The sequence below is a fragment of the Callorhinchus milii genome, unplaced genomic scaffold (genome assembly GCF_018977255.1).
Source record: "Callorhinchus milii isolate IMCB2004 unplaced genomic scaffold, IMCB_Cmil_1.0 Scaffold1, whole genome shotgun sequence".
NCBI classification, from domain to species: domain Eukaryota; kingdom Metazoa; phylum Chordata; class Chondrichthyes; order Chimaeriformes; family Callorhinchidae; genus Callorhinchus; species Callorhinchus milii.
Window position 1 is genome coordinate 98,643,603 of NW_024704742.1, and position 13,685 is coordinate 98,657,287.

Here is a 13,685-nt window from a genome sequence, read left to right on the forward strand (position 1 = left end):
CACTCAGTTGTGAGCGGAATCAGGAGAGCGCGGGGGGGCAGGGGGGTAAGTGACGGGGCGGCGCGATTCACAAAGTGACGTTGGCGTGACGTCACGATTAAAAAAAGCAGCGGCAGCTACAACAACAATGTCCTGGCAGCCCCAGCCACTGCCATCCCAGCCATGACCTGGGAGGCTGAGCCTGAGGGCTGATGCCGTCCTGCTGATCGCTCGCTCCTAGTCTCTGCGTGCGCGTTTTGGCTGCTGCCCCGACCCGAGCCTCCCCCTCCACTCTAAATGTCTCTCCTACCACCCCCCTCTATCCGCTACTCCCCCTCTGTCCTTCTCTCCCACCGCCCTCCCCGCCTTCTCTGTCTCCTTGACCCAATCACCACTTCCCTCTGCTCCAGCCTGGGCACCCTCCGCCGGGCCCATCGTGGCTCCCGGCACTGGCTGTCCCAGAGCAGCAAACCCACGTGTCCAATCATTCACTCCCTCCGCTCAAACCGCCTCCTTAAGGCAAAGCCAACTTCCCCCTCACTCATACATACCCTCCCCAACTCTCCACTCACACCACTCTCCACAACCATCTCTTCTGTACACCCCAAAAACCTCTCCGCACCACTCTCTCCTCCCTCCTGCAAACCCACCTGCATTTCCCTCCAAAATGTCCGTTCCCTCTCAAATAAAGCCCTCACCATCCACAACTTCATCCTGGACGAGCACTTTGACATTCTTGGGCTCACCAAAACCTGGCTCTCCCCCAATGACCCTGTCCCCCTAGTGGAAGTCTCCCCTCCAGGCTACACCTTCCACCACACCCCCAGTCCAAACCAACATGGCGGCGGGGTGGCCTTCATTTCCAAAGCCTCCCGTGGTCTTATCCCCTACTCCTCTGGCAGCTTCCCCTCCTTCGAGCACCTCACCCTCTTCCACCGCTCTCTCCCATTGAAAATCCTCCTTTTCTACCGCCCCCTAAGCACCCCCGGCTCCTTCCACACAGACATCTCTACTCTCCTCTCTTCTCTGTCCCTCTGCTCCGAGCGCCTGCTCATAATGGGCGATTTCAACCTCCACCTAAACTCCCCTTGCACTACTTCTGCTGATTTCACTGCCCTCCTCCCTAAACCTCACCCTTCATATAAACTCACCTACACACAACTGTGGTCATGCACTTGACCTCGTCATCACCCACGGCCTTGACGTTTCCGACCTCAGCATAGTGGACAAGGCCATCTCGGATCACTTCCTCATCTCCTTCCCCTCTCACATCCCTCCTCCACCAAGCCCTCAACCTTCCTCTACCGCCCTTGGAAAAGGCTACCCCCTGAGACCCTCACAAAGGCCTCTCATCATCAAACATCCTATCCGTCGGGCCTTCCATCCGCGGAGATCCTGAAGCAGCCGTCCAGCTGCTCCTTGATCACCTCTGCTCCACCTTCAACTCCCTCGTGCCTCTGAAATCCATCTCTAAACCCACCCGATCCCCCTGGTGCAACAACCATGTCCGCCGTCAAAAAACCCAAACCCAGCTGCTCGAGTGCAGATGGCAGAAAACTGGCCTGACAGTTCACCGCCAACTGTGGCTCGAGCAGCTCCACAGCTATTGTCATTCTTTGACATGCACAAAAACGGCCTTCTACTCCAACATCATCTTAGAGGCTAAACACAACCCTAAAATCCTTTTTTCCACCACCCACTACCTCCTCCATGCCCCCCCTCAGGCCTCCTCAATCTTCAAATCAAATGCGAAGTGCGAGAAGGTCATGTACTTATTTTCATTTAAAATACATAACATCCACCAGGCAGCTTCATCCACCTGGCCCTTGTCACCCGGCACCACGCCCTCTCTGTACCCCTCACCTTCCTCATCATCTGCTCCTATCACCACCTCCATTCTATATTCCTTCCTCCCCATCTCTCCCTCCTCCCTGTCACCCACCATCACCTCTATGAAACCCACCACCTGCTGCCTCGAGCCCTCCTCACCAACTTGCTGGTCACCCAGCTCCCTCTCCTCTTCCCACTATTGGCTGACATCATCAAACAGTCCCTCTCCTCCGGATCAGTCCCTGCCTCCCTCAAAACTGCTGTCATCACCCCCCTCCTCAAAAAACCTTCCCTAGATCCCTCAAACCCCAGCCACTATCGCCCTATTTCTAACCTGCCCTTCCTCGCAAAAGTCCTAGAATGCATTTTTGCGCACACCTCTCCTCCCACTCCATCTTCAAACCCCTCCAGTCCGGTTTCCGCCCACAGTACAGAGACTGCGTTTGTGAAAGTCATAAACGACATCCTCTCTATCTGTGACCAGGGCTCCCTCTGCCTCTTTGTCCTACTGGACACCTCTCCGCCGCCTTCGACACAGTCCATCATGCCATCGTCCTCCACCGTCTGTCCTCCGTCATCCACCTCAATGGGACCGCACTTGCCTGGTTCGAGTCCTACTTCACAAACTGCCAGCAGTATAACTGCACAAATGGCTTCTACTCCTGCTCTCACCCGGTCACCTGCGGGATACCCCAAGGATCCATCCTTGGCCCCCTTCTCTTTCTGATCTACATGCTCCCTCTTGGGGATGTCATCCGCAGACATGGAATACATTTTCACATGTATGCGGACGACACCCAACTTTATTTATCCACCTCTCTTTGCGACCCCCAGTCCCCTGACGTTCTGTCAGGCTGCCTGTCAGACCTCAGGGGCTGGATGAGCGCAAACTTTCTTCAGCTGAACGTTGACAAGAAGGAAGCCATACTCTTTGGCGCTCGTCAACGTCTAAAATCTCATGGTTCTCACCTCCTCCACCTATCCGACCTCCCCTTAAAACTCTCCGAACCCGTACACAACCTAGGCGTCAGGTTCGACCCCCAATTATCCTTCCTCCCCCACATCCAGTCCCTCACCAGCACCGGTTTCTTCCACCTCCGACGCATCGCCCATCTCTGCCAATATCTCTCTCCGAAAGCCGCTGAAACCGTGGTCCATGCCTTTGCCATCTCTCGGCTGGACTATTCTAACACCCTCCTCGCCGGCCTCCCCTCCACTACCATCCACAAAATCCAGATCATTCAAAACTCTCCCGCCCGCATTCTCACCCGCACGAAACTCCGCTCCCCGGTCACCCCAGTCCTTGCCAGACTGCACTGGCTGCCTGTCCCAGAGAGGATCGACTTCAAGATCCTCACCCTTGTCTTCAAATCCCTCCACTCCTCTGCAACCCCCTACCTCTCTGACCTCCTCTCTCCTCAAAACAGTGCCCGTTGCCTTCGTTCCTCTGGGTCTGGCCTCCTCCTTGTCCCCCGAGTCCTCCGCTCCACCCTCGGCGGCCGTGCCTTCAGCCACTATGCCCCAAGGCTCTGGAACTCCCTTCCTCACTCCCTTCGCCTCGCCCCCTCTCTTCCTATTTTCAGGTCTCTGCTGAAGACCTTTCTTTTCGACCCCGCCTTTGGTCACCTTCCTCCCCCTCGCTCAGCCCCGGGATCTGTTACTGTGAAGTGCTCTGAGACGCCGTCCGGCATGGAGGGCAGTATATAAATAATAAAATTGTTGTTGTAATTTTGAGATTATGCCCCCTTGTTCTGGATTCCCCACCAGAGAAAATAGTTTCTCTGTATCTAGCCTATCAAACTTCTTTATTATTTTAAACATCCTCAAATAGATCACCTCTCAAACTTCTAAACTCGAGGGAATACAGACCAAGTTTATGTAACCTGTCCTCATAATTTAACCGTTTAAGGCCCAGTATCATTCTGGTGATTCTGCACTGCACCCCCTCTAAAGCCAATATATCCTTCCTGAGGTGCAGTGCCCAAACCTGAATGCAGAACTCCAAATGGAGTCTGACCAAGGCTCTGTACAGCAGAAGCATCATTTCCTCTCCTTTATATTCCAGGCCCCTTGACAAGAAGTCCAACATCCCATTAGCCTTTTTGATAACGTTTTGTACCTGTGAGCTTGTTTTTAGTGATTTGTGTACGTGGATTTGTGTATTGTGAAATCTCTTTCATATATTGTGAAATCCTCCACAATTTTTAGTTTCTCATCATTTTGAAAATATTCTAAAATATTCTAATAGTATGTGTGAAGCAGGGTATTTGGAGTGAGAGAAAGTTAACAAAAATTGGATGGATGGGGAAAAATTAAAATGTTATTGAGTTGTTACATAACTAAACATATCTTAAGGTATTTAAAATCTCATGCCCAATGTCAAATCATTAAAGTGAAGAGCAAACCTGTCCTAAGGGAATAGAAATGTTGGAATAGATAAAAATGATGGCAGTTGTCTGAACCGGAGAATCTCATGATTAAATATAATTAATCTGGTGTTCGCATTTTAAAAAGCTGTGACTACATTTTTACAACAGTGTCATAAGTTTTCAATTGCTCAACTTTGTTTTAGACTTGTCATATCAACATTGCAGGGGGAACTGATACAGGATAAGCAATTTCCAGGCAAATTCCTAACATAAGCAAATTGTTGCAAAGTTTATATCTTTTCCTGAGAGAAATTATTTATATTGCTACAGCCAACTTCACAGGTATCCTTGTATGAAGTCTTTTTAATGTTTTTTTCATGACCTATTGCAGATGATAGGATGCATTAACACGCATTACATTGGTGCCATAGCTTCACCAATTTCTTCCCACCCCTCGCCAGTTTCATTCCTTTCCTTCCTACTTTTCTGGAAACATTTGACTCCCCTTTCCTTCTACTGAGGTACATTAACAGTCTCTCTGTCATACATCGTTACTCCAGTGGTTATTATTCTTGTGAACCCTGGCAGTGAGGAATATAATAATAACAAAAAAAAATCCTTGCATTTGATTTAGCGCCTTATCATTCAACTATGCCATCGGCCACCCACTTCCCCTCCCTTCCCCCCCCCAACCCCAGCTTGGGTCTGAAATGCTGTACTCTGTCCAGCGCCTTGGGACATCCTCCCGACGTGAAAGGTGCTATACAAATGTAATCTTGTTGTTGTTGATGTTGTTATCATGTCTTCAAGATATCTCAAAGTGCTTCACAAAATTTACTGTAAAGTAAATTGACGGTTTGTTTTGTTGGTGAAACGCAGCAAACAATTGCGCACAGCAGTGTTTCACAAACAGTCATGGATTGAGTGACCAAATTTTATTTATTTATCTATTTATTTATTTGAAGGGATTATTACCCGCGGAAAAGTGACTGGCCAATCGACTAACAACCAGTTACCTAATTACTGATAGGTAAGCCGAGGTGTGTGGAGTAAGGAAACTTGTCCAGTGTTTCGCTCTGCCCGGGAATCGAACCCAGGTTCTCTAGCTTACGAGGCAAGTGCTCTAACCAATGCGCTACAGGACTCCACTAAGCAATTAAAGGGAAACATCCAGTCAAATCCAATCCTTTTCGATCTCAACACGATCTTGCAGGAGGTATGGAAATCCTGGCTGATCTTTCCCCTCCTCAAGAAAAGGGATACCTCAATTGCTGCCCTTGCTGACGTTTAATAACTCAGCAAAGATCAAGGATTGAGCCAAGTATCTTCCCAGTGTGTACAGTGCAGTGACTCACTGGATAAACTCACAGTCATTTGGGGCAGCTGCTTCGCCCACCAATATTCACCATTGTACTTCTGCATCATAATAAAGAAAATGTGTATAATGCCCACCAAATATTAAAATGTACGAATGCAGTAATAGTCAAAATAGCATTGTGCACAGTAAATTGGCATGATAATAATTTGTTTCTAAAGACAGAATGCATGCACTTATAGAGAAATATTGGCACAGCACCACAGTTTTGAAATAATCAAATGAAAATACAAGTACAGCAGATACCAGTTAATGGGAAATGTGTCCTTGAAAGGGACATTTGTTTCAGAAGCAAATGATTAAATCTCCATACACGCAAAGGAAAGCACCTGCTTCAGGATATATGCTACTGCAGGAAGGACCACCTACTGTTTCTCCACACTGGGGCACAGTCCATTAAAGATGACTGAATCCTGAATTCATTTGAAAATAATTGAGGGAAACTCTTCTCTGCCTGTTGGCTATGAGGGTCTATGTTCAAGTGGATTTTGCAGTCCCACCAGAACAATGTGAACCTGACCTAAAATGACAGCCTGGCTCTACAAGGGCAAAAGAGTTTCTATAAAGAATCCCAGGATCCAGCATTTCTATTGTTCTATGTCTTATGACCATTGCCTTAAAATTTAAGATCATGCAGAAATTTGAAAAAAATCTTAATTTTGTTTCTGAATTTGGAAGCTGGAGTTGGAAGCCAGTTTTCAGCAGCTCCTAAAAAGACTTCTTAAGAGCATATGAGGAATTTTGGGCCTCTGGTGTGGGAAATGGAAAGTGTTAATGGTGCAGAATGGGGAACTCTTCTGAGTCGATGATTTATTTACATCTAACCACACATTGCTCGACTTGGGAGTGCTTTCTGCGTTCACCAGTTTCAGATTGAGAAAGAATCCCATTCTGCACATTATTGGCCCTCACTTCAATGAGTACAAGATTCATAAATGTAACTCTCTCGCACAACAGTGACTGTTCAAGCTCACGCATGCAGTGTCATCACTTCAGTGACATTCTGGAAGCTCTTTCCACCTGTTATGGTCACCAATCTTTAGGACAGCAAGGTTATGGAGCAACCTGGACTTATAGTTGTGCTTGTTAAGTATTTTAGTGACCAAATAATGGGACTTTTGGAAAAAATTATATATATATGTTAGATATAATATATATATAATTATATATATGTATGTATATATAAAACATTCACAGTATTTTCTATTTAATTCACATTTCACAACGATCAAGGTGATCAATAAATGAAAATTAACTAGTTCCTTATTACTCCCTTGTTCCCTTATTCACTCTGGAACTCCATCCCACAGTCTCTTCGCATCGCTTCCTCCCTTGCTTCCTTCGAGGCCGGTCTCAAGACTCTCCTCTTCGATCATGCCTTCGGTTGCCCTCCCACCTCTCCACCTTCCCTCATCCCTACCCTCCCCTCCCCCATGCTCGGGCCCCGACACCTGACTGTCCAGCGCTTTGGGACGTCCTCCCGATGTGAAAGGCGCTCTATAAATGTAATTTGCTGGTCAGAGAGGTAGAAGGGGGCAAGGCCATGGATGATGGATGGCCTTGAAAATGAAGATGAGGATTTTGAATTCTATCCTCTGAGGGATGGGGAGCCAGTGGAGCCAGGCGAGGGTGGGGTTGATGGGGTCACAGAGCCTGGTGGGGGAGAGGACACGAGCTGCAGAGTTCTGAATGATCACAACAGTAAACCCACACAGCTAGAGGTACTTCATTATGCAAATAGATCTATAGATCTAAGCAATCTAAAATAATCTAATTCCAGAATCTAAACAAGGTTCAAAAAACATTTTGGTCCTTCAGTCTTTTTCTGTCGCTTTGTTACATATATAATAAAAGGAACAAACACACAGACATTCAATTCAACACTTCTGACAGTGTGAATGATTAAATGAGATAAACAGCAATTGTTTTCCCAGATGTGAATCACACTCTTCATCCAGAATATATTAACTTCTCTATATACTGTATCTATATTCTGTACTTTACATAGCATAATTTTGGGGAGACTGTAATTGAGAAAGGAAGACAAATGGATAATAATTTAGCTTACTTAAATTAGTAGTTGCACTATCAGCAAAGCTGGAAAACAATGAATTGTATTTTCCCTATCGCGCATTACTAATAACTTGAGCCCTGTGAAAATCTTCAGAAAAAAGGAACTTTCATCCCAGTCGGGATTGGATTCAAGATGGGCAGCAGAGGTCAAAGGGCAATGGTCTAATACATTCAGTCCTCTGAGGCTCTTTTTTAAAAAAAGTAGCTACTTAATAGGAATGATTAGTTCAGAATAATATGATGGTTAAGAAATAATGTGAGAATTCGTTGGTCAAATTCCACACTTCTAATCAATATTTAAAACATTCTAAAACATGTTAACCTTCTCCCTTACTTACAGACTCTGGCCTATATTATCAATGATAATAACCTTTACATTTGATGCAGAGCTTTTCATGTCAGGACAACAAATCAAAGTGCTTCACTGGGTTCTTTGGGGTTGTGCATTTTTGCAGTGAATGTGGAAGCCAATTTGCATTGCATTGTCCCACCAACAGCCATATAATGAATTTCTATTTATTTGAAGTATCATGGCATATCACACGAATAATGATAATAATCTATATCCAATATATCCTATATCTTTGCATTTGATATAGCGCTTTTCACATCTTCTGGACATCTCAAAGCACTTCACAGAATATTCTGTAAAGTGAATTGACTATATATTTGTGGACAACCTGGTCACATATGCTTTGTTTCCAACAAAAACTTGTCCAAACTCTGAAAACTGCTTCATAAGTCTCACACATATGCTGACGCCTGGTGTGATATGAAAGATCAAAACACTTTTCTGAACTTGTTTATCATCCTGGGCATCAACTTTGATGCAACGTGTGACCTATTGGAGTTGTCTGCAAATATGAGTGACTTTTCGATATTCTTATATTAACTCCTTTTCCTCTCTCACTTTTTGGCCTTTTTTTGTTGGCATTTGTATTTCAAAGTCTTTCTTTGGTCTCATTTTTGAAAACATGCATATTAAAGCAGCCTTTCAAACAGCCTTTCAAACAGCAAGAAAAAAGACAGTCTTGAGAGTAAATGCAGGTTTGTTTTGGTCAACAGGATATCTGACATATGGAAGCCTCTCACCATGCTTAAGAATATGCAAACCAGACTGAGGCACCGACATACCGTGGAATTTTTCCTGCATTTGGAATGGAATGTGCATTCACTGCCTGGAGGGACACACCCTGCTTACCTAATTCTGGAGAGTATTAAAGCGCAGGTTGGCGAAAGCCAGGTATTAGCACCAGATTGTGCGCTGGGGTATAGCTGGAGTTTACCCAAATAGAACCGCATAGCTTGCCATTGAGAGCACTGCCTACCCATCATAGATCTCTTTCACCTTCCCTCTTGGCAAGTTCTATTCCACCTGTGGAGTTTACTTATTTCCTATTCTTGCTTCCTATAGGCAGTAGTTTGCATTTATCTGTATCGAACTTCATTTGCCGGTGTACAGCTGCACAGATGCCAGGCCCTCTTCAGTCCTCAGCCCAACAAAAAAATATTCACTTGTGAGCTGGCAAGTTATTCAACTCCAGGGATATGATATCTGAACCCAATCCTTTCCTCATCTGATAGCCACACCTTCCATCACAGGTCTGCAGATATCCATCAAGAGCAGAAACACTACTATTATTACAAGAACAACAACTGACTGTTGTTTTCCCTTAACAACACTAGTTAATTTTCCCTTACCCATTTCCAGGGGGATTCAAGCCAAATTGTGGTGCCCCAACTGCTGTCCCAGGTAACAAAACCGACCAATCTAAATGATATGCTTTACGTTAAATTAAACAAATCAGTCGGCGATCAATATTTTCCACCACCAATATTTTGATACAACATACCTTCCATCAGCTGGGAGTCACGTTGAAACCAAAAGAGAAGAAATGTCTGGAAGATCAAGCTTCCAAGTCGCAGGATGAACAGGGCTTTAGTGAGTGAGAATGGACTGTAAATGAACACAAATTATGTTTAGGTAACCATAAATTATCCAAGGGACAGTAATTACTCACTTCTCTGGGATGTGCTGTATTAATCCAATGATCACCATCTATAAAAGAAACACTGCACGAGTACCTCAAGCACACACAATTTTATGGCAATGGCATTCTCAAGGAATCATAGAAAGTTCACAGCACAGAAAAGATATTCTGCCCATCATATTTGTACTTGAGTTAACACCCCCTGCTGGAGGAGGGAGCTAGCACCAGGAGAGATATGATGGAATCTCATTCTCCATTACTGTTTAAAATTACTTTTCTGATTTCGTTTTAAATGCTATGAGGGACTCAGCTTCAACAGTCATTTGTGTTAGGTATATAGAAATGACTAACAAATGGTTTCACCTTTGCATGACATAAAGCTTTCAGTTACATGAAGCACTGTCATTAACCTTTACAATGCATTAACATCACTCTACCACAATCCTTTTGACCTTTGTAATATGCGTGTAGAAATCCAAGCAAATAATACTTTACTATTATTTAGGATCTAGAAATACAAAAATTAAGGACTGCGGCTATTTCCACAGTGTCAAAAATCTTCACTAACAGCTCATTAATGCTGGTAGCAAACATGTCTAAAAACTAGAAGATGTGATTAAAGAAAGAATTTGCACTTTTATGGTGCTTTATAAATTGGAATGGCTCAAAGTGGGTTATCTGAATAATCCAAAGTGAAGCTCTTAGTTATCATCGCCTAGGATTCCTCTGTACAGACTTTTTTAAAGGCCTGGGACTGCATTAACTAAAACCAGATATCACTTGCTTTGTACTCAATTTCAAAAGCGATGGAGCCAAAGCAGCTTCAAGGTTTGGAAGGAACACAATTCCACGTGAAAAAAAATATTTTTATTAATTTTTTCTTAACCAGAACTTCCTGTAGATAAAGTTTTAGTGTTTTACAGAGAACGATTCATTATTTAGCTCGCTTGGAAACTTGCCACAACTTGATGCGAAACATAAGCCATCCCCAGTGTTACTCCAGCTAATTGATTCCTTGGAAGAACTTAAAGCACAGTGCATCCTCTGGGATGTACCTCCCATCAGTCTATCAACAAGATAGGCAGCACAAGTGGATAGTAATTAATAGCCAGCCAATGTTTTATTTACAGTTTAAAAATTTGCACTTGTCCCCTCAGAAGCATCACATTAGATAAAATTCTGATAACTATAAACAGGAAAAATACTGTGGAAAGTACAAAAGCCTGTGGGCAGAGTGCATAGAGCAGCTCAGGTTTAAGGGAAAAGAGCAAGAACTAGAATATTCTGTTACAGAAGTGGAATCTTGTATAAAAGGCGATCAGTTGTTAATTGGTGAAGCATATCAAATTGTACTGGAACATTGTCCAAATTTGCTTTTAGAAGCATGAAATTTAGTCAAATTAAGGAAAGAGTAAGACATTCTATCTGTCAAAAGAGTTAAACAAAAAAAGATGAATGGACAGGGGTTTCAGGTAAGCAAGATTTCCCTTGCTCAAGCAACCTGGAATCTTGCAGTAAAAACTATGTTATATTAAAGATAAAATATTTGCCTGCTTGACCAAAATGTACATTTTTATAGTGATTTGGGAACTCGATTTCCACACCTTTGTATTGAATTCTGTTACTTACAAATGTAAAGTGCTGTCAGAATCTTATGGTGGTAATAGCACTCTGTTTACAAACTCCGAAAAATCCCATCTGCACAACAAATTACACGTGGTTTCCTCCAATATAACAGGACCAGGAAAATTACTGGATTGTATGATTAGGCTTTGGCTCAAGTAGGTACTGAAGCTAAGAAACTGTAACAACTTTTGAAAGGCGATTGGATAAATATTTGAAGAGAAATAATATAAAAGGCTATGGCTGAAAGAACACGGAAATGGGATTTGACTATACAGTGCCAATAGAGCATCACAGTCTCAATGATGCTATAATTACGACAAAGGCACCAAAACATTACAGGTTTTTACACAGAGTTCTATTTTCAATACATCAGTAATACTGCAATAACTAGGGATCAAACTGTATGTGCCATCGAGCAATGCAAATTGGTGACATACACCTGTACTGGCTTCACCCTCTGCTATGCAAGGTGCACTTAAACAGATATCTGTACATATTAAAATTCCTAGTAAGTTATCGCCAGTTCATTTCTTTATACAAAAATAATTCTAATCCTAACATTTGATACAGCACCTTTCATATTGGCAACACGACTCAAAACACATCACAGGGTTTACCGTAAAGAGATTTGACTATGCATTTTGTAAGCAAACTTTGCAACCAATTTGTGCACATCAATGTCCTACAAATTTAGCCAAAAAGTGAATGACTAATTTTATCTGGGACGATTGCTGGCCAGGACATGAGGGGAAGCTCCCTGCTTTCTTCGAATAGTGCCATGGAATCTTTAACATACACCTGAACAGGCAGACAATTTAATAACTCATCTAAAAGATGGTTTAATGTCTCGTCTGAAAGACAACACCTCCGACAATGCAGCACTCTTCCAGCACTGCACTGGAGCATCAGTCTAGTTCGTGAGCTCAAAGTGAAGAGCCAGTGGGAGAACTGATTGTTTTTTCTGGAATTGAAGGGAGTTCAGACTCCATCCATTGAAACTTAAAAGTTCTGAAAAATGTGCTTTGTACCCAGTCAGTTACGTGAAAGCTGGTGTGAAGCTGATATAGTCTGAAACTATTCTCCATTGATAATGTAAATCTAGTTATATTACAGGATGTTCCATCAATTAAATGACTAAAGCTGAAGTGTAAAATATATTTACCTAATTGATCACATTTACCATCTAGATTTAAAAACCTGTATCTTTTGACATTCCACAGTAATACATATAGGATAATGTACATTAAATACATCCACAAGTAAACTATGGTCAGTACTCGAAATACAACCCGTAGCAAAACACTGCTATTACGACACCTGCTATACAAATACCTTCATCAGCACTCAAGGCATATAATAACTACTGCACGTTCACTACTGAACACTGTCGAAGACACGGTCGAAGAGAAAGGTCTTCAGACGGAAACGGAGGGAGGCAATAGAGGAGATGAGGTAGAGGGATTGCAGAATAGAGTTCCAGAGTGTGGGGGCAGAGATGCTGAATGCCCGACCACCAATCTGAAGAAGGTGTCCACCAAGCGGAGGGAGGTGACAGGCTGATATGGGGTTATGAGGTCGGAGAGGTGGGGGGGGGGGGGAGCAAAACCATGGAGGGCCTTAAAGGTAAGAATGAGGGTTTTGTACTCGATTCTCTGAGGTATGGGGAGCCAGTGGAGCCGGGCAAGAACGGGTTGATAGTTTCCCGGAGCCTGGTTCGGGAGAGGACACGAGCTGCAGAGTTCTGAATAATCTGCAGCTTGTGGAGGGAAGAGTTGGGAAGTCCAGTGAACAGGTAGTTGACATAGTCAAGCCCGGACTTAATGAAAGCATGAATCAGGGTCTCGTGGTTCTGCAGTGAGAGGCAGTGGTGGAGGCAAGCAATGTTGCAGAGGTGTGGAAAGGCGGAACGGATCACGGCACGAATGTGGGGTTTAAAGGATAGCTGAGGGTTGAAAAGGACAATGAGGTTTCGGATTGGCTCAGTGAGGTGAAGAGTACAGCCATTCATGGTGATAGTGTCAGTGGCTGAGGTGAAGAGGTGCTCCCGGGAGCCAAGAAGGAGGCCCTCTGTCTTGCCAACAATGAGCTGGAGGAAGTTGGCTCTCTTCCAGGACTTGATGACAGATAAACAATTAGCCAGGACATCAACGGTCCTGGAGTCAAGGGTGGAGGCAGCAAGATAGAGTTGGGCGTCATCCATATACATGTGGAAATTGATCCCATGCCTGTGGATGACATCGCTGAATGGTAGCATGTATAGATTGAAGAGGAGGGGACCGAGGACAGAACACTGAGGAATGCCACACTTGACAATGCAGGGGCTAGAGGAGAAGCCGTTGGTGGTCATGAAGTGCAGATGGTGGGAAAGGTAGGATTAGAATCAGGCAAGAACCGAACCATTGAGGTGGAGGTGAGAGAAGAGGCGGTGGAGAAGAAGAGTGG

General features: G+C 44.0%; 1 protein-coding gene across 1 annotated transcript in view; it reads right to left on the reverse strand.

Annotated features, from left to right (window-relative positions):
* The window catches only part of mfsd3 (major facilitator superfamily domain containing 3), a 57,926-nt gene that overhangs the window by 13,983 nt on the left and 30,258 nt on the right, over positions 1-13,685 (reverse strand). The window contains exon 4 of the mRNA XM_007899371.2: positions 9,480-9,583. Coding sequence (XP_007897562.1) covers positions 9,480-9,583 — 104 coding nt within the window. The remainder of the gene's footprint in view (positions 1-9,479; positions 9,584-13,685) is intronic.